This window comes from Fistularia commersonii, chromosome 2, assembly GCF_037954325.1.
Source record: "Fistularia commersonii isolate RoL2024-O1a breed Wild chromosome 2, RoL_Fcom_v1.0, whole genome shotgun sequence".
In the NCBI taxonomy this organism is placed as follows: Eukaryota; Metazoa; Chordata; class Actinopteri; order Syngnathiformes; family Fistulariidae; genus Fistularia; species Fistularia commersonii.
In genome coordinates, this window is record NC_141285.1 from 24,406,445 (window position 1) to 24,423,874 (window position 17,430).

General features: G+C 51.7%; 2 protein-coding genes and 2 long non-coding RNA genes across 8 annotated transcripts in view; 2 read left to right on the forward strand and 2 right to left on the reverse strand.

The window, feature by feature from the left end:
- LOC147236812 (bone morphogenetic protein receptor type-1A-like) overlaps window positions 1-5,415 on the forward strand; it is a 36,571-nt gene extending 31,156 nt beyond the window's left edge. For 2 of the 4 annotated variants that reach the window (XM_086174418.1, XM_086174395.1), the window contains 10 exons: window positions 217-379; window positions 536-638; window positions 729-828; window positions 952-1,039; window positions 1,480-1,615; window positions 1,747-1,939; window positions 2,016-2,313; window positions 2,406-2,581; window positions 3,397-3,527; window positions 3,766-5,415. In XM_086174418.1, the coding sequence (XP_086030544.1) occupies window positions 217-379; window positions 536-638; window positions 729-828; window positions 952-1,039; window positions 1,480-1,615; window positions 1,747-1,939; window positions 2,016-2,313; window positions 2,406-2,581; window positions 3,397-3,527; window positions 3,766-3,891 (1,514 nt within the window). In that variant the 3' untranslated portion in view covers window positions 3,892-5,415. Of the gene's footprint in view, window positions 1-216; window positions 380-535; window positions 639-728; window positions 1,040-1,479; window positions 1,616-1,746; window positions 1,940-2,015; window positions 2,314-2,405; window positions 2,582-3,396; window positions 3,528-3,765 lie in introns of all 4 variants that reach the window. The other 2 variants (XM_086174402.1, XM_086174408.1) reach the window with 1 other exon arrangement.
- Window positions 5,416-6,543: 1,128 nt separating this feature from the next.
- rps27a (ribosomal protein S27a) lies at window positions 6,544-8,611 on the reverse strand. Its single transcript, XM_086174431.1, has 6 exons — window positions 8,573-8,611; window positions 8,405-8,469; window positions 7,975-8,029; window positions 7,549-7,634; window positions 6,839-6,970; window positions 6,544-6,730 (listed from the first exon to the last, which is right to left on the reverse strand). The coding sequence occupies exons 2-6, from the start codon at window positions 8,450-8,452 to the stop codon at window positions 6,581-6,583; spliced, it is 471 nt and encodes a 156-aa protein (XP_086030557.1). The 5' UTR covers window positions 8,453-8,469; window positions 8,573-8,611; the 3' UTR covers window positions 6,544-6,580.
- A 701-nt stretch (window positions 8,612-9,312) lies between these two features.
- LOC147236814 (uncharacterized) lies at window positions 9,313-13,526 on the reverse strand. Of its 2 annotated transcripts, XR_015108847.1 has the most exons (5): window positions 13,236-13,526; window positions 10,617-11,496; window positions 10,490-10,513; window positions 10,311-10,355; window positions 9,313-9,995 (listed from the first exon to the last, which is right to left on the reverse strand). It is a non-coding gene; the product is annotated as an uncharacterized LOC147236814 (long non-coding RNA). The 2 variants fall into 2 exon arrangements; XR_015108848.1 differs by having other exon boundaries at window positions 9,313-10,899; window positions 10,993-11,496.
- Window positions 13,527-14,427: 901 nt separating this feature from the next.
- Window positions 14,428-16,013, forward strand: LOC147236815 (uncharacterized). Its single transcript, XR_015108845.1, has 2 exons — window positions 14,428-14,921; window positions 15,573-16,013. It is a non-coding gene; the product is annotated as an uncharacterized LOC147236815 (long non-coding RNA).
- The last annotated feature ends 1,417 nt before the right edge of the window (window positions 16,014-17,430 follow it).

Below are 17,430 nucleotides of genomic sequence, written 5' to 3' on the forward strand. Positions count from 1 at the left end.
CAGACACACATGCAGCTGCGGCTGCAGCAGAGTATAAATAGCCTGTGGTCCATATATGGACCTTCATCACATGGCTCCTCCTGGCCGCCTCCGCCGTGGAAGAGAAATCTCTACCCCGAACTGAACTTCAGGCTGATTTTGAGGGATCCGTCCATCCTCAAAACGTGGAGCCTCCGCCGGCCCGCACCTTCTGAACCTGTGTTTCTGCGGTCGCAGCTGCCGGTCAGAACCCGGACCACGTCCTGCAGGGGACGGGCGCCAAACCCGAGGCCCGGCGGCCCGGAGAGGACTCCACCATCGCGCCCGAGGACGCCGCCCGCTTCCTCAGCTGCTACTGCTCAGGACACTGTCCAGAAGATGCCACCAACAACACCTGCCAGTGAGTCCGGGAGGAGAATCCCCACCTGTCATCTATTCACATATCTTATCGACGAAGTCCGAGCAGGGTCTACGTTCACGGCAGAAGAGCAGTCAGGTTTGTTTGTGGTCCATCAGACCTTCATTGGGTCTTAGAGGCTCATCTTCTCCTCTGCAGGACCAACGGTCAGTGCTTCGCCATCATCGAAGAGGACGAGCACGGGGAGGCCACCCTCACCTCGGGATGCATGAAGTATGAAGGCTCACACTTCCAGTGCAAGGTAGACACACACACACACACACACGCACACACGTTTCACACCCTCCATACCTCCTTGGAGAAACCATCATCTTGTCGCTTTGATTGACAGGACTCTCCTAAGGCTCAGACCAGGAGGACCATCGAATGCTGCAACACCGACTTCTGCAACCGGGACCTGCAGCCCACCCTGCCTCCGCAGCCTCCCCCCGGTGAGCATCTCCACCGTCCAGACCTTCACGTCTCACCACAACTTCCACTGACCAATGCGCTTTGTGTGTGTGTGTGTGTTTGTGTGTGTTTGTGTGTGTGCGCTTTTCTTGGGCTGTCCCCAGAAGGCAGCCACCACAGGCTGGCCTTCATCATCTCCTTGACCGTCTGCGGCTGCACCCTGATCTGTGTCATCGTGGTCTACTACTACAGGTAGGAACACACACACACACACACACACACACAGACACCTACATCTGAGGGGGGGTTTGTTTAGCGCAAGGTTCATCCATGAGGCTAAACATCTGCCTGCAAACACACACCACATGTTTGAGGGCTGGTGGACCTGGCGTGTGTGGAGAAGGTACCAGACCGGCCCGAGAGCGTAGATGGCCTTCGTAAAGCTCTGCCCAGTCTCTGCAAGACGGTCCAGATCCAGAAGGTCTGTGTGGTTCCTGTCAGGGGGAGCAGAAGGTCTGGTCTTCTCTGGGTTTTCTCTGGCGCTCCATAATTGAGAAGATCCTCATAATTAGCCATGATCCCATCCTGGGATCCATCTGCTGCTGGCTGGACCAGAGGTTCTGCTCTGCTGCCTCACACACACACCGCACCTCCTGACCTCGCGTATGTGTGTGTGTGTGTGTGTGTGTCAGGTGCAAGTGGCAGAGCGAGCACCAGCGGTACCACAAGGACGTGGAGCAGGAAGTCTTCATCCCCGCCGGAGAGTCTCTGAAGGACCTGATCCACCAATCCCAGAGCTCGGGCAGCGGCTCCGGGCTCCCCCTGCTGGTAGGACCTCCGCACCGCGCCTTGGTTGCAGCACCAGATGTTCTCCACGGAGATATTTGAACGTTGCCCAGAAGATCTGAGCCGTCGTACCGGTGGAGTCTGAGGTGAAAGGTCCATCTCCACCCGCTTAGGTGCAGCGCACCATCGCCAAGCAGATCCAGATGGTGCGTCCGATCGGGAAGGGCCGGTACGGCGAGGTGTGGCTGAGCTGCTGGAGGGGCGAGAAGGTCGCCGTGAAGGTCTTCTTCACCCGCGAGGAGGCCAGCTGGTTCCGGGAGACGGAGATCTACCAGACCGTCCTGATGAGACACGAAAACATCCTGGGTACGGAACGGCCCGGCGCTTTCGGACGTCCGTTTTCCGTCCGCCGTCCTCGACTGACGCCTACGCCTTCCCGCAGGCTTCATCGCCGCCGACATCAAGGGCACGGGCGCCTTCACGCAGCTGCTGCTCATCACGGACTACCACGAGAACGGCTCGCTGTACGACTACCTGAAGCTGACCACCCTGGACACGCAGGCCCTGCTGCGGCTGGCCTTCTCGGCCGCCTGCGGCCTCTGCCACCTGCACACCGAGATCTACGGCACGCAGGGGAAGCCCGCCATCGCCCACCGCGACCTCAAGAGCAAGAACATCCTCATCAAGAAGGACGGCACCTGCTGCATCGCCGACCTCGGCCTCGCCGTCAAGTTCAACAGGTGCTTCACAGACCCCACGCGCACACACACACACACACACACACACACACAGGCGGAAGACTTCCGTTTACATCTGCTCTGCGTTGCCGTAGCGACACCAACGAGGTGGACGTCCCCCTGAGCACCCGGGTGGGGACGCGGCGCTACATGGCCCCCGAGGTCCTGGACGAGAGCCTCAACAAGAACCACTTCCACGCCTACATCATGGCCGACATGTACAGCTACGGCCTGGTCCTCTGGGAGATGGCCAGACGCTGCGTCACTGGAGGTACACACACACACACACACACACACACACACACACACAGAGAGACAGACACAGCAGGTTAAATGTGATTAAGAGCCCTGGGAGCCTCCCAGTGTCAGACCTGGGGGATGCTCCGCTCCGATTGGCCAGTAAAGGAGTCACATGGTGCCGAGCAGAGCCGCGATTGGGCCGCGCTGAACCCGAAGTCGGACTCCGAAAGGAGCCGTCAGATGTTTCCCATCGGAGCCGGGGGTCGGCCTGCACCCCCAAAGCCGGCGCCACCTGCTGGCAGAGACATCGCAGTGCAGCAGCACCCAGGTCCAAGACCTGGTCCTGGTCCTGGTCCTGGACCATGAGCTACTCCATGAAGTCCCATGAATGACAGCGGGAAAGCTGCATGTCTGGGATCTGCCGGATCAGCCCAGAGGACCAGCAGAAGATTGGAGAAGATAAACTTTATCGACAGTTTTGTCACAGTTAAAGTGTCAGTGAATATGAATGTAAATATAAAAAGAGAGATAATTAGAAAATTAGCAGAAGTTGTCCGCAAATAAATAGACGGCAGAACAACAACAACAACGACAATAAAAAGACAACAAGGGGGAAAATAGTCAACCAAAACGACAACAAATAGGGATGGGAAAGTAAGCAGAGCGACGACAAAAATAAAGAAAAATAAACAGGACGAGAGTGAGCCGAGATGAAATAGACAACAGAGTCAGAGCGCGACGCGAGGAGGTGAGGTTCTGGAAGCACAGATGGAGGAACCGCTTTTCAATTCCTACCTCGATGTGTCTGAGAAGTAACGGTGTGTGTGTGTGTGTGTGTGTGTGCAGGGATGGTGGAGGACTACCAGCTGCCCTACTATGAGATGGTGCACTCGGACCCCTCCTACGAGGACATGCTGGAGGTGGTGTGTGTCAAAGGTCTGCGACCCACCGTCTCCAACCGCTGGAACAGCGACGAGGTGAGGCTCCGCCCCTCCTCACGAACCCGGGTCTCTGGTCTTGGGGGGACGGGTTTGGACCATCAGCACCGCCGCTGCACCTCCACGCTCTGTAGATCCATGAGATGATGTCAGGCAAACTCCTGCTTACCAGGACCAGGTCAGGAGATCCTACACCGGAAGTGTCCTTCTAACCACCTCTGTGTGTGTGTGTGTGTGTGTTCTGTGTGTGTGTGTGTGTGTGTGTGTGTGTCCGCAGTGCCTCCGAGCCATGCTGAAGCTGATGTCGGAGTGCTGGGCCCACAACCCGGTGTCCCGCCTCACCATTCTGCGCGTGAAGAAGACGCTGGCCAAGATGGTGGAGTCCCAGGACATCAAGATCTGACGCCCCTCCTCCCCTCCGCCCCCCCGCCGCCTCTGCCGGACTCACCAGGACCTTCTCCCCAGGACCTTCTCCCCAGGACCCCGGAGGAGGAGGAGGAGGAGGAGGAGGAGGTGGAGCCGGGAGATGAACAAATAGAGGAAAAGCGGTAACCCCCTTTGAGGGCTCTCCATCCCGTCGCCGTGGCGACAGTCTCCTCCCTCCATCCCGCCGCCGTGGCGACGGACGGCCTCCCCCCTCTCCTCCGCGCCCTCCCACGCCCCGGGTTCGACGCTTTCTGTGAAAGCCAAAGGAGACGTTCGGCGTTGCCTGGACAACCTTCCACACCTCCAGCCTCTTCTCCCCTCTGGACCCGCCTGCAAGCAGAGAAATGCCAATTTTTAGGGGTTCCTCCCCCGGGCCGCGTCCTCCTGCCGCCCCCGGCCTCTCCGGGAACGAAGGTCCGGATCCCGGAAGAGGCCCGACGTGTACATAGACCCGTCTCCAGATGCCGTGCCGACCCGTCACAAGACTTTTAAAGACCAGAACACTATGCTGCAGGAAGAGGGTGGAGACGTCGACCGTCCTTGTCTGTCTGTCCGTCTGTCCAGCTGTCTGTCCGTCTGTCTCGCCATCCATCCATCCATCCGTCTGTTCGTCTTGTCTCCCAGGAGATCACAAACCAGTCACACCATCGTAGGTGTAGGGTTTGCTTTTTTAAAAAAAAAAAAAAAAACCCTTCGTTTGGCCAAAACTTCCCGGAAAACGGCTCGGAAAACTTGGGATACCAAGAGCCGAAGATCAGCCCGGGATGGAGATAAAGCTGCAGATCTTTGCCGTTCCTTTTCTTCTCTGAAAGGAGCTTCGCCGTGTCTTCGCACAGGAAGTAGGTCGAGATGATCCGGAGTTTAGGATCCACAGCATTTGCATTCATGGTGTGGTTAGCTTAGCTTAGCTTAGCTTAGCTCAGCACTATGACTGGAACCAGAGGGAAAACAAGACTTTTTTTTTTTGTTTGTTTTTTTTTCTTTTCTTTCCTCCTGCCTGGAGCTCACTGAGAAGAAGCTCCCAGACGTCGGACCTCTGCATCCAGACAAGCACTTTCCCTCTTCCTCCGCTGACGTCCGCTTTCTCCCCGAAACGCCGTCAATCCAAACCCGAGCGAGGCTGGTTTCCCACCGTTTCCAGTCTTCGTGCGACGCCGAGGTGAACTCGCACCTGCGTCCACGGCCCGACACCACTGTTCCTCCAAATGTTCTCCACCAGACTGGCTCTGTGTGTGTGTGTGTGTGTGTGTGTGTGTGTGTGTGAGAGTGAGAGAGAGTGACAAACTGACCGTGTCTCGAGTCGCTATTTAAAAGCAGTAACTTTGGTGTTGAATATGCGAGAATCCCCGTATAGGAATGATGTGTAACCCTCATGTTGTGTTTGTGTTGTGTTTGTACAGCATCTGGTTTGGTGCCTTATGAGTTTACCAAGGAAACAAACTGTATCCAGTCTGTCCAATGTAACGATTTTTAAGTAAATAACCTTATTTTTAGTACACAACCCGACCTGTCCTGCTCCTTGTGTTTGTCCACAGCCGGCGTCTCAAACCTGACATTTCTTGGGAAAATACAAGAAGGCGAAGCAGTCGGACGGTTTGAGATGTTTCCCAGTACTTTTTCAGGAAGGTAGTCACTTTATTCGCTCTTGTAAATTCTGGACTCTTTCAAATCCTGTTCAGATTTGAACATTTGATGTTCTAGGGTGTTAAAAAGACTTTATGGAGAATCATTCAGTGTGACAGCTCCACCATCAGGCTGTCCATCCTGCTAGATAATCCTAGGGGTGTCGAACTCAAATACACAGCGGGCCAAAATTCAAAACTGGGACAAAGTCGAGGTCTAACTTTGATATTTTGTGAAAAAAAATCTTCCTCCTGGTACAACAATAAACCCCAACAAGTTTTGCTTAAAAATATGGAACAAGCATAGCTTAACGCTATACAACTTAATATTGCACACATGCAAAATCCTGTTTTTTGCCTAAGCAGCAGGGTGCCAGTATTAGCATAAGGTTGCTATGACTACTGTCAACAGAGGAGAGGGCGTTTATGGGTCCTGTTGTGAGTTTGGTACCAAAACACCAGCAGAAAATTCTGTGATTTGTAGAATTAGAGGTTCTGTACATGCACTGTCATTTGGTTTGGCTTTGCAGGTCAAATATAATTACAATGTGAGCTAAATCTGGCCCTCGGGCCAGTTTGACACCTGTGGTCTAACGGACCACAGCGCCAAATACTGGACAGAAAAATCCCTGGGTCGGACCAACGAGGGGGAATCATCTGTCAGGCTACTATAACGGACCGAGCAGAAAACAGCGCTTTCATCACTACTGGATGTCCTGATCGCCATCCTTTAACGTCATTTGTTCAGAGCAGCTCAATAACCAACCTCAAACTCAGGAATGCCGTAATACAAGCGTTGGTCTGCTGGGTTGCAGTAAGAACCTGAACTGTAGGATTTGTCTGCTTGAAGCTGCAGGTGCACAAAGTTGATTTCAAAATGAGACCAGTAAGTTTATCCATCAAATGACTGACTGGACAGTCATTGCTGCAGGAACCACTTATTATGTTAACTCAAGTGCAGAGTAGAAACCTTTTATTTAGAAACAGAAGAGGCGAAAGGCATCGACTTGAGAAACGAGTCTTTATTGACACCCTCCAGTCCGTCTACTTGTCCTCGGGCTTGTTGAAGCAGTAGGTGAGGCAGCACTTGCCGCAGTAATGGCGGTCGAAGTGGCTCGCCATGAAGACCCCGGCGCCGCACTCATCAGCGGGACACTCACGCCTCAGCCGGTGGATTTTTCCGTTTTCGTCCACCTGGAGAACGGAGGGGCAAACACACTCTTGTTTTTTTTCCGTTTTAACAGGAAACCAACCCCCAAAAGGGCGACCCTGAATTCAAATCCACGCCGACCCAGTTTGTACCTTGTAGTATTTGAGCACAGCGAGCTTGACCTTCTTCCTCTTGTGCTTGTTCTTCTTGGGGGTGGTGTAGGACTTCTTCTTCCTCTTCTTAGCACCACCGCGAAGCCTCAGCACCAAGTGCAGAGTGGACTCCTGTCACAAAACCAACACTTGGAGTGTTCACATTCCAAAACTCAAGACTCGGTGATACAAAGGCTGCAATTCCCAGGACGGCATCAGTGTTTCAAATATTCTCATATCCCGGGAGCTTTGGGATTCAGTGTAACATCTCAGTGCATGTGTTTGCAGAAAGCTGCAAACATGAAGCTTTGCAGATCATGCAGGTTCCTGCAGCCCCTTCCCTGATGTCTATTCTTTACAGCCTGCGCATCCAGACCTCCAGATTCCCGCTAACATTCCCCGGGCCTCTACAGATGATGCTGGCAAGAACCCTGCCTTAGCAGTGGGGTTGTCCTAAATGTGGCACACCGCGGTGGGGGCATAATTCCTCATCCAGTCAGGGTTCCCATAGGACCTTGTTTACATGTGTCTCCCGGTCCAGCCAGTAAAGAAGGATCCCATCACACGAGTCATTCATGTCCTATGTACATTTACCGGAGGAGATCTGCATCCATGACCCCTACACCAACCCCAAGGGTGTCCTGACCTGCCCAGACAGCCGGGTAGTAATAAAAGATGACCCATCAGCAGAGTTCACACGACACACTCACCTTCTGGATGTTATAGTCAGACAAAGTGCGTCCATCCTCCAGCTGCTTTCCAGCGAAGATCAACCTCTGCTGGTCAGGAGGGATGCCTGCAGAGACACCCAGAAGAATGGGGCAGGAGGGTCAGGAGTACATTTACATCGGCTCAGACTCAAAATCTGTGCTAGGATTATCCGGAGACATAGGGTTTAGGACCGTTTATGCAATTATGCACATCTGCTATAGCCATAAATTAGATCAGCTAGAAGAACAGTCAAAATCGACTGATGTCACTTCGGATAACTTAATCTGGATAAGGTAAATGTAACACGGATCTACTCTGATAAAAAAATATTACGGCAGTGGCAATAATACTTGAGATTAGAGCAAATATAGCAGAAGTTTGACCAGTCTTTCCGGTCCAAACAACGGATGTAGGAGGTAACTCACCCTCTTTATCCTGGATTTTAGCCTTGACATTTTCGATGGTATCCGAGGGCTCGACCTGAGGAGGACATCAACGATCAGAAACCCATCTCATAAAGACTCCCTGAGAAGGAGTCCTTCCTCTACAATCATCTGTTGGTGACCATCTCCCGGCTCTGCTCCAGCTTCTCCCCGTCACACGTGTTTACAGAACTCCGCTAGCAGCTAACGTTAGCTTAGCCTCCAAGCTTCATTTGGAAACTGACACCGGTGACTTAGCACCGGTAGCTTCACTTTACATTTATCCCCCGGCAAATAAGTTAGTCGGCAGTTAGTGGCTTAATCTAGTTATTCAATGATTGTTGGTCGGGTGAGAGGCGGATAAATGAAGCTAGTCCGGCAGCTGAGTGAGTTAGAGCCCGTCCGGGAGGAGCAGCCGCTGCCGGTGACCCACCTCGAGGGTGATCGTTTTCCCCGTGAGGGTTTTCACGAAAATCTGCATCCTGGCGTTTGACCCACCTACACGGAGGAACAAAAAGAGATCACTTTAGAATAGACTGCGGGTGCCGAAAAGGGGGTCATTTTGGACAATTATTGCCTTATTCTCGGAGCGCCATCTTACCACGGCTCACTCCTAATGGCGGATCATGAGAAGAGGGCTTTCGGAGAGAGACACGGGGTTTTCCTAGCGCGTTTCCACGGGGGAGGTGACCGCTGCGATGCCTGACGGAAAATATTTGAAACATTTAAATCCGGCGTCGTTTCAATTAATTTCTCATCAATTTTCACCTTAAAGCATAAGTATGAAATTATTTTAAAGCACGGGTTTATTTTTTTCAACATTTGTACACATGTTTACTTACTCCGTCGCCATAGCAACGGACGCATAAGCTATCGGGTCCTGAGCGGAGAGAGGAAGCTGCTGGCTGATAGTTTGATTTAAAAATATTATCCAGGTCGCAAACTCCCTCCGGATCTCCTCCAAAACATGAGGAAATCCCGCGGACACCAGACGTGTTGTCTTCAGGCAGCGGCGCGGCCTACAGCTTCACCAGAGAGTTGCAGTACCGGGAGTCTCCATCAGGGGGCGCTGATGAGCTCCACATTTCGATCTTCGACAAGGTGTCTGGAACAACCTGCACTTTATTTACTTTAATTCCTCCTCTCGTTCATTCTGTACGTGTTTTCAATCTATAATTCAGATGTTATTTACGAGAGTAAGTGCGGATGATGCATTTCTCACCGTATCTCTGAGGTCCCTTTGTCTCTGAATTTTATTTTTGTTTGTTTGTTTTCAAAAGTGACGGAGTTTATCGAATTGGAGACAAATACAACCAAAAGCAACAACAACAACAGTCTTAAACAAGTTTTAATGTCCTAAATGTTTCAGAGGTGCTCATCAAAGTTTTACAGATGAATCAGAACTGCTTTTATTTTCTTCAAATTTCAATATACTTGGACGTTAGACTGTTACAACTGCATAAATGCTATCACATCTTCATAGCTCCTTAACTTCTGAATGTTCCCATCGTCAGAACGCTGAGTTATAAGAATAAGAATAAGAATGAGGACAACTTTATTTATCCCGAAGGAAATTGTTGTGCCAGAGTTTCAAGTAAAACATAACAATAATAAATAATAGTAGGAAATTGTATAAACAGTAAAAAAAGAGGGGGGGAGGGGGTAAGAAATACAAATAAAACTATAAAGTGTCAGTCAAGGCTATAAAGTGTTTTAAGTGTTTAAATGTTTATATTGGTGCTCAAAGGTTTTCTACCATTTGCATCGGCTGTTTAAGCCGCTCGTCTTGCCGGAGTCGTCCCATTATTTACCCGTTCGGCTGTGGGTGAAGGTGATCAGGCGCTCAGCTGGAAGGATCATGGCATCCTGACGTCTGGGATGTTGGGTAACGCTGTCTGCAGGGAGAACCTCCTGCTTCTGGAGGTCCATGGATCTCCTGTCCTCTCCTCCTTCACGCCATTGTCTCCGTCTCCTCTCAGGATCTCCGTTCTCCAGAGAGAAACAGCAGAAGAGCAGCAGGAGATCTGGAGATGGAAACTGTTTGAGGAGCAGAAGATATGGATGCCAGGTACTGCTAGTGTGTGTGTGTGTGTGTGTGTGTGTGTGTGTGTGTGTGTGTGTGTTCCCGGTGAGGTCAGTCTGCTGCACCTTTGTGACATCACAGCCTCCCCTTTGCAGATGGTATCAGTCTAATGGAAAGCCCCCCCAAAACACACACACACACACACACACACACACACACACACACGCTTCCCCTCCACCTCCACCTTCAGCTCCTCAGACTTCTGCTCGGCGAGTGTTTTATCCCACATGGACGGATCAGGAGACGTTGGGCGCACCTTCAGTGTTTCCAAGTCGCGAACCGCGAACGCCAGCCATGGTCTCTTCACACACACACACACACACACACACACTAAGAGAACACATTCCTGATGTTTCCTTGAAAAACAAACTTGTGATTTCTCTTGGAGGTGTCCCGGTGGGCCACATGGAGAAGCCCATCCTCCTGGACCCTCACCTGGAGGCCAAGAAGGTCGTCCTGCTGGACCAGAAGAGCCGCGACCAGGAGACGAGCCAGAACCAGAAAATGAAAGCTGTGTAAGAACAGGACTCGTGTGTGTGTGTGTGTGTGTGTGTGTGTGAACCATTTGTCGCTGATTCGAATCCAAAGGTGCACAAAGGGTCCGGTCTGGTCGACCAATGAGCGCACAGGAAAGGACACGTCTGATTGGCCGGTTTCTAGTCCAAAGGTCCCGTCAGAGTGTCTTCATCAGAACTCTGATTTCTAGATGTTCAGGAGGAGCTTCAGGTGGGCTCAAGGTCGGGATGGTCTCCTCCAGCAGGTTCCAACGCCTCTGCAAGGTGGAGGACGGCAGACAGCGGGTTCCTGTGGACGAGCTGCTGAGCTCCACCCTGGAGAAGATCACCCTGAGCCGAGGTCAAACACACACACACACACACACACACGGTGGTTTATACCTGAAAGTTTCCGTCTCATGACATCATGAAGAGATGGAGAACCTGGAGATGTCCAGTCTGACGGCTCTCTATTGTTCTCCCAGCGACGGATGGAGACTCGCTCCAAGTCCAGGCCCAGGAGGAAGCTGAGGAGCATGCGGAGGAAGATGATCTGCTCAGGTGCATCTCCATCAGCTTCCAGACGCTTGTCTTCTCCATGCAGATGGTCTCATCTTCTCACCCCTCCTTCAGCCTCTTGGACTCGGCCCACTACCAGGAAGCTGCTCTGCTGGCAGCCAGATCTCCTGGGGGAGCCCTGAGGAACCCCCATACCATGGAGCTCTTCAAAGGTGGGAAGGACACACACACACACACACACACACACACACACACAAGGCTGTCCTCAGGAAATTTTAGATGGTTCATCTTGGTCTCCTGCTCCCAGGGTTGCAGGTTCCTCCAGGATCTCCTCCACCTCAGCTCCTCTTCTCCCAGGCTCTGCTGGTCACGGCGGCGGCCGGCGAGAAGCTCTCCGATCATCTCTCCCTGCTGGTCGTTGACGCCGCCCTGCAACACGGCGCCCTGCAGCTGGTCAGCCACGCCATCGCACAGGACAAGTATGCACACACACACACACACACACACACACTGTTCTGTCCCCTGTGGCCTTCAGGTTCTCCTGGTTTCCTCAGACTGACCTACTCCAAGGAGCTGGGTGACGCCCTCACTGAGCGCGCTCAGGATGAGCGCCGCGGCGCCGACCTGTGCCTGGCGCTGGCGACGGCGGTGTACGAGGCCTGCGGGCTGCACAGGGAGGCCGCACTGAGCATGTGCAGAAGAGGCCTCATCCACTGCGCCGCCGACTTCATGGGCCGCCAGGGGTTCACAGCTGGTGTGTGTGTGTACGTGTTTGCACGTGTGCATGTGTGTTGGCGTGTGTGTGTGCGCATCTGTGTGTATGTGTGCGCCTGTGTGTGCAATCGTATGTGTGTGTGTGCGTGTTTGCATGTGTTGGTGCGCACTCGTGTGTGCATGTGTGTGTCTATGTGTGCACGTGTGTGTGTACGTGTGTATGTGTGTGTGTATGTTGGTGTGTGCCTGTGTATGCATGGTTGTGTGAATGCGAGTGTGCATGTGTGTTTGAATGTGCATGTGTGTGTGTGTGTTGGTGTGCGCCTGTGTGTGAGTTCACGTATATGCGTATTTGTGCATCTGCGTGTGTGCGCACGTGTGTGTGTGTGTGTGTGTGTGTGCATATGTATGTGTACATGTACATCTGCGTGTGTGTGCTTTTTGTGCATGTGTGTGGGTTAGTGTGTGCCTGTGTGTGAATGCGCATGTGTGTGTTGGTGCGCACTTGTGTGTGCATGTGTGTCTATATGTGTGCATGTGTGTGTGTACGTGTGTATGTTGGTGTGTGCCTGTGTATGCATGAATATGTGTGTGTGTGTATGTGTGTGTGTATGTTGGTGTGTGCCTGTGTATGCATGATTATGTGTGTGTGCATGTGTGTATGTGTGTGTGTGTGTTTGAATGTGCATGCGTGTGTGTGTTGGTGCATGCCTGTGTGTGAGTTCACATGTATATGTGTTTGTGTATCCGCATGTGTGCGAACTTGTGCATGTGTGTGTTTGTGTGTGTGTGTGTTTGTGTGTGTGTGCATATGTATGTGTACATGTACATCTGCGTGTGTGTGCTTTTTGTGCATGCGTGTGTGTTAGTGTGTGCCTGTGTGTGAATGTGTATGTATGTGTTGGTGCGCACCTGTGTGTGAGTTCACATGTATGTGTATTTTTGCATCTTCGTGTGTGCACGCACGTGTGCACCTGTGTGTATGTGAGTGCATATCTGTGTGTACATGTGCATCTGGATGTGTGTGCTTTTTTTGCGTGTGTGTGTGTGTGCGTGTGGGCCTGTGTGTACATGTGCATCTGCTCGTATGTGCTTTTTGTGCATGTGTGTGTGTGTATACATGTGTGTGTTAGTGCGTGCCTGTGTGTGTAAATGTGTGTGCACGTGTGTATGTGCATGTGCATGTGTGTGTGTGTTGGTGTGCGCCTGTGTGTGCGTGCATGGATGTGTGCATCTGCGTGTGTGTGCTCTTTTCAACATATGTGTGCGTACGTGTGTGTGTTGGTGTGTGCCTGTGTGTGCATGCGCATGTGTGTGTGTGTTGCTGCACACCTGTGTGTGGGTTCACCTGTATGTGTATTTATGCATCTGCATATGTGCGCACTGTGCATGTGTGTGCATGTGTGTGTGTGTGTGTGTGTGTGTGTGTGTGTGTGCTGTTCCCCCCCCTTCACCTGCTGTGTCTCTTCAGATGACTGTGAGTGGGTCCTGTCTCGCTCGCCCGGCCTCACCCTCCTGCAGCTGCTGACGGCGCCCGGTCCGGGTCACGCCGCCATCTTGTCGGCGGCGGAGGCGTGCGCCCGCCTGCTCGCCGGCGCCCGGCGGCAGCGTCGGCTGGCGCTGCAGCTGCTGGACGACTTCAGGGAACGAGGTAGATCCAAAGCCAGGAGGGAGGAGGACCCTCCTCTTTGTTCCGCACATCCGCCCTGCAAATCCTGCGTTCTAACCCTCCGTCCTCCCAGGTCTTCTGTCCGAGGTCATCCTGCAGGACGGCGGCTCCTCGGTGGAGGCCTGGGCCCACCTGGCCTCCCTCTGCTCCGGCCAGGACCGGGCCGACCTGGGCCGGGACATCCTGTCGGTTCTTCTCAGCCAGACGGGGACCTGCAGGCTGTCCCCCGACCCCGAGGGGGCCCGGCTCATGGAGCACGTCTTCCTGTGAGAGGTTCCGAGGACCACGGTGATGAACAAAGGTTGGACCCGTGAGCTTCTGAGCTCCTCTAGATGGTCTCCGGTTCTTCTCCGGACTCCCCAAAGAACCTCCCCTCTTCATCCATCCATCTTCTCTTGGCCTCCTCTAAGTGTGTTGTTTCCATCAGATTCTAGAAATGAAGATCTGATATAATGCAGTAACCAGGATCTGATTCTGTTTTCTCTCCCGAGTTTAACCTTCTCAGTTCTTCTCGCTCTGTAAGTCCAAATAAAGCGTCCGTCAGCTGATCTTCTGTGTGTAGTTCCAGCGGCGTGCACACGGGGGCCCCGGGGAGCGTGCACGCCAGAGCCGTGAGCTCTGACTCTATTTGCAGCACACATCAGACACCCAAGTAAATTCAATTACATTGAATTACATTAAATTACAGAGCTCCGCGTCCGGGACGCGTCTGACGCCGACTCGTGTTTCCTACACGTGCTGGTCCTTCTGCCTTTGCCGAGAAGTCGAGCGAACGGACTCTCACGAATGGACCAACTCGGACTGGAAGAGAGACTTCGGGGTCAAAGGTCGTCAGAGGCACGGAGACCCTGAATCGGCGTTCTTCTTCTGAAGACGGGTGTCGGATGACGGACATATTTAGCTCCTCTCTGGACGAGCAGCTGTCGGCGAGCACGTCCTTCTGCTGCAGGAAACCAGAGGGACGACTTCCTGTAACCAAACCCCACACACACACACACACACACACACACACACACACTGGCCCCCCTCACAAAGAAAGGCCTGTTGGTCCCAGCAGAACCCCGGGGGATGACGAAGCTCCTCGCCAACGCCCTCGATACGACCGTCCGTGGACCGACGCGGATCACATCCAGCTGATCCGAGCGGCGTTCGAATTCAACACGCCGTTTCAGGTTTCGCCCCGAACCCCTCGTCCCCCCTTCCTCCGGGTCTCGATCCGGCGACCGCAGCTGCGTGGAGGAACACCTGCTCGCGTCCGCCAGTCGGCTTCAGGAAAAGAAAAGAACTTTGTTCCAACGTCACTCTAGATTCTGAGATTTTCATCTCCTCGGGTTTGAGGTTTCTCCGCCTTCAGCGGTGAGATGATCCCCGAAGGTGCCGACAGCGACGGCCTCCGTTCTCGGGTTTCAGACCCGTGTAATCGGATTCCCGGTTTGAGGAGAACGTCAGGGAGAGCAGAGGAGAAGAACAGGTGAAAAGAAACTGAAATAACCACATTTAGAAGGAGAGAGAGGAGATGCCGTGCTGACTCACTTTCTCCTGGCTGATGCACATTGATCCCTGCAGTGTGTGTGTGTGTGTGTGTGTGTGTGTGTGTCCAGCTGAAGATCTGCTCCTACACTGGATGACTCCTCTTTTTTTGTGTACAGTTGGACTCTTCTTCTGGGATGAGTCAGCAGCTTTGAACTAAATGGGGTTCATATATATATATGTGTGTGTGTGTGTGTGTGTTTGTGTGTGTGTGTGGTGTTTGGAAAAAAGTTTGGAAAAAAATCTGCACGCCAAATATAAAAGAAAAGATGATTTACAAAACAAAACACTTATTCTCGGGTGAATGACGTTTCGAGCAAAAAATAGGCTCTTTATTATCGGAAATATGTGTTAACACGTATTTATAACACATATTACATATAACACATATGCTGGTTAACACATACTAAGTGGAATTTTTTTTTTTTTTTTTTTGATCTAGCACCTATCTAACTGAGCAGCGGATGTGTGTGTATTTTTCTTTGCCAACTGTTTTGTTTGTTTCTATTGTAAGTCACTTTGGATAAAAATGCCAAATGCAATGTAATGTAATGTAATAATGTAATAATTTTTCTTTTTCTTTTCTAACCAGACATCCTGAGCCCATTCAAACCGCTCCATCAGAGCGCGATGTAGCTCTGCCACATTTCCACTGTCCGGGATTTTAAGACGGCGCCGGATGGATGGACGTCTGATCGAAGTCGCCAGAGGACATTCGATGGTGTGACGGTGGAACGGAGTAGAAGACCGACGAGAACATCGAGGACCATCCAGGCTGAAGTCGGTCAAAGTGAACCAAAAAAAAAAAATGACACCTTGACAGAGAGATGTCAAAGATCCTGTGTGTGTGTGTGTGTGTGTGTGTGTGTGTGTGTGTGTGTGTGTGTGTGTGTGTGTGTGTGTGAGTGTGTCGTCATGGTAACGGGCACACCTGCTGAACTCCCTGAGGAGGTGTTTGTGATTAGACTGTGGAGATGATCTGGGGGGTCTGGGTTCTTCATCATACAGCTGCAGTGTGTGTGTGTGTGTGTGTGTGTGTGTGTGTGTGTGTGTGTGTTTAAAAAACAAAAAACAAAAACAAAAACAAAAATTTGCAAGGGGAATTACATGTATTTAACTTGGTGGTTCACAAGAAATCTCAGACATCAAACTGTATATTTTTTGGTTTTGGGATTTTTCCATAAGTTTTAAGGATTTTTTATATAATTCAAAATCATTTATAAAGAACGTATAATTGGGGGAACACTTTTACATTTTTTTTTTTTTTGAATGAAGAACTTGGCCAGGCCTAAAATAACATCGACACATAGTTCATCTCTTTTGTTGCTTAAAAGTAAAACAAATGTAATGTCATCTCTTGAGAAGGAAACTGGTGACGATGAAAACTGTCTTTAAAAACTGCGTGTGTGACACACACACACACACACACACACACACACACACACACACACACTGGGGTTCTGCAGAGTCATCATCCTGACGGAGCCAGGGGTGGACAACGTCAGCAACGCTGCCAAAATACGCCCTCTTGGAGGGCTCGGGGGGGGGCATTGTCCCTCCCAGCGCCGCCCTCGGAGGGATCCACGCCGGTCTGAAACCGGATATGAATCCCCCGAAGCCTGGTTCCGAGGTCCGATGCTGCCGGCGCCGCCCAGCAGCGCCCGGCACATTGCTGACATTTATTACGGCGTTATAAAACAATCATTATTGCATATTTGACTCCAGAACAGTAAACAGCCTGTCGGTTGCTAAGTGACGAGCGGCCAACAGCTGCCATCCTCCACGACCCCCCGCTAAACATGTCTGTATCAGCCAACACACACACACACACACACACACACACACACACACACACACACACACACAGGCCCTGGACTAGCCTGGCTTACGGTTTGAACCCAAATGGACTTCTTTTTTCAGGTAAAGCCTGTTTGGATTCCAGATGTTCTCCATGACGATCTCTCTGGAGAGGCAGTATCCACCAGTCGCGCCCGTGACTTTTTCCACGCTTGATCTGGATTCACGTTTGGAGACCCGGGAAGGTCCTGACTTGCAGAGAACGTCCTCTCCGGATCGGTCTGAGCCCACGTTAGCATCCATGGCTAATGCTAATCATCTGGAACTCTGTCTAGTAAAAGTAAAGAAGTATTTCCAGGACTTCAGAATATTCTCAGTACCTCGGTGCAGAATATAAGATCGCTTCACCGTGGAGGTCTTTCAGATCCTGAGTTGGACACACAAGTACGTGCACGAGGACACAGTGAGGTCACATGCACACTGAGTCACCTGGGTGATGCCGGTGACTCAGTGCTCCGGCTCAGAGCTTCTGGACGGTCAGGTGACCGCTGTTTCCAACACACACACACACACCCACACACACACACACACAAAGCTATCAGTGATGTTGCAACACAGAGGCAACGTCTGCCTTGTGTTTGGTTTATTTTTAG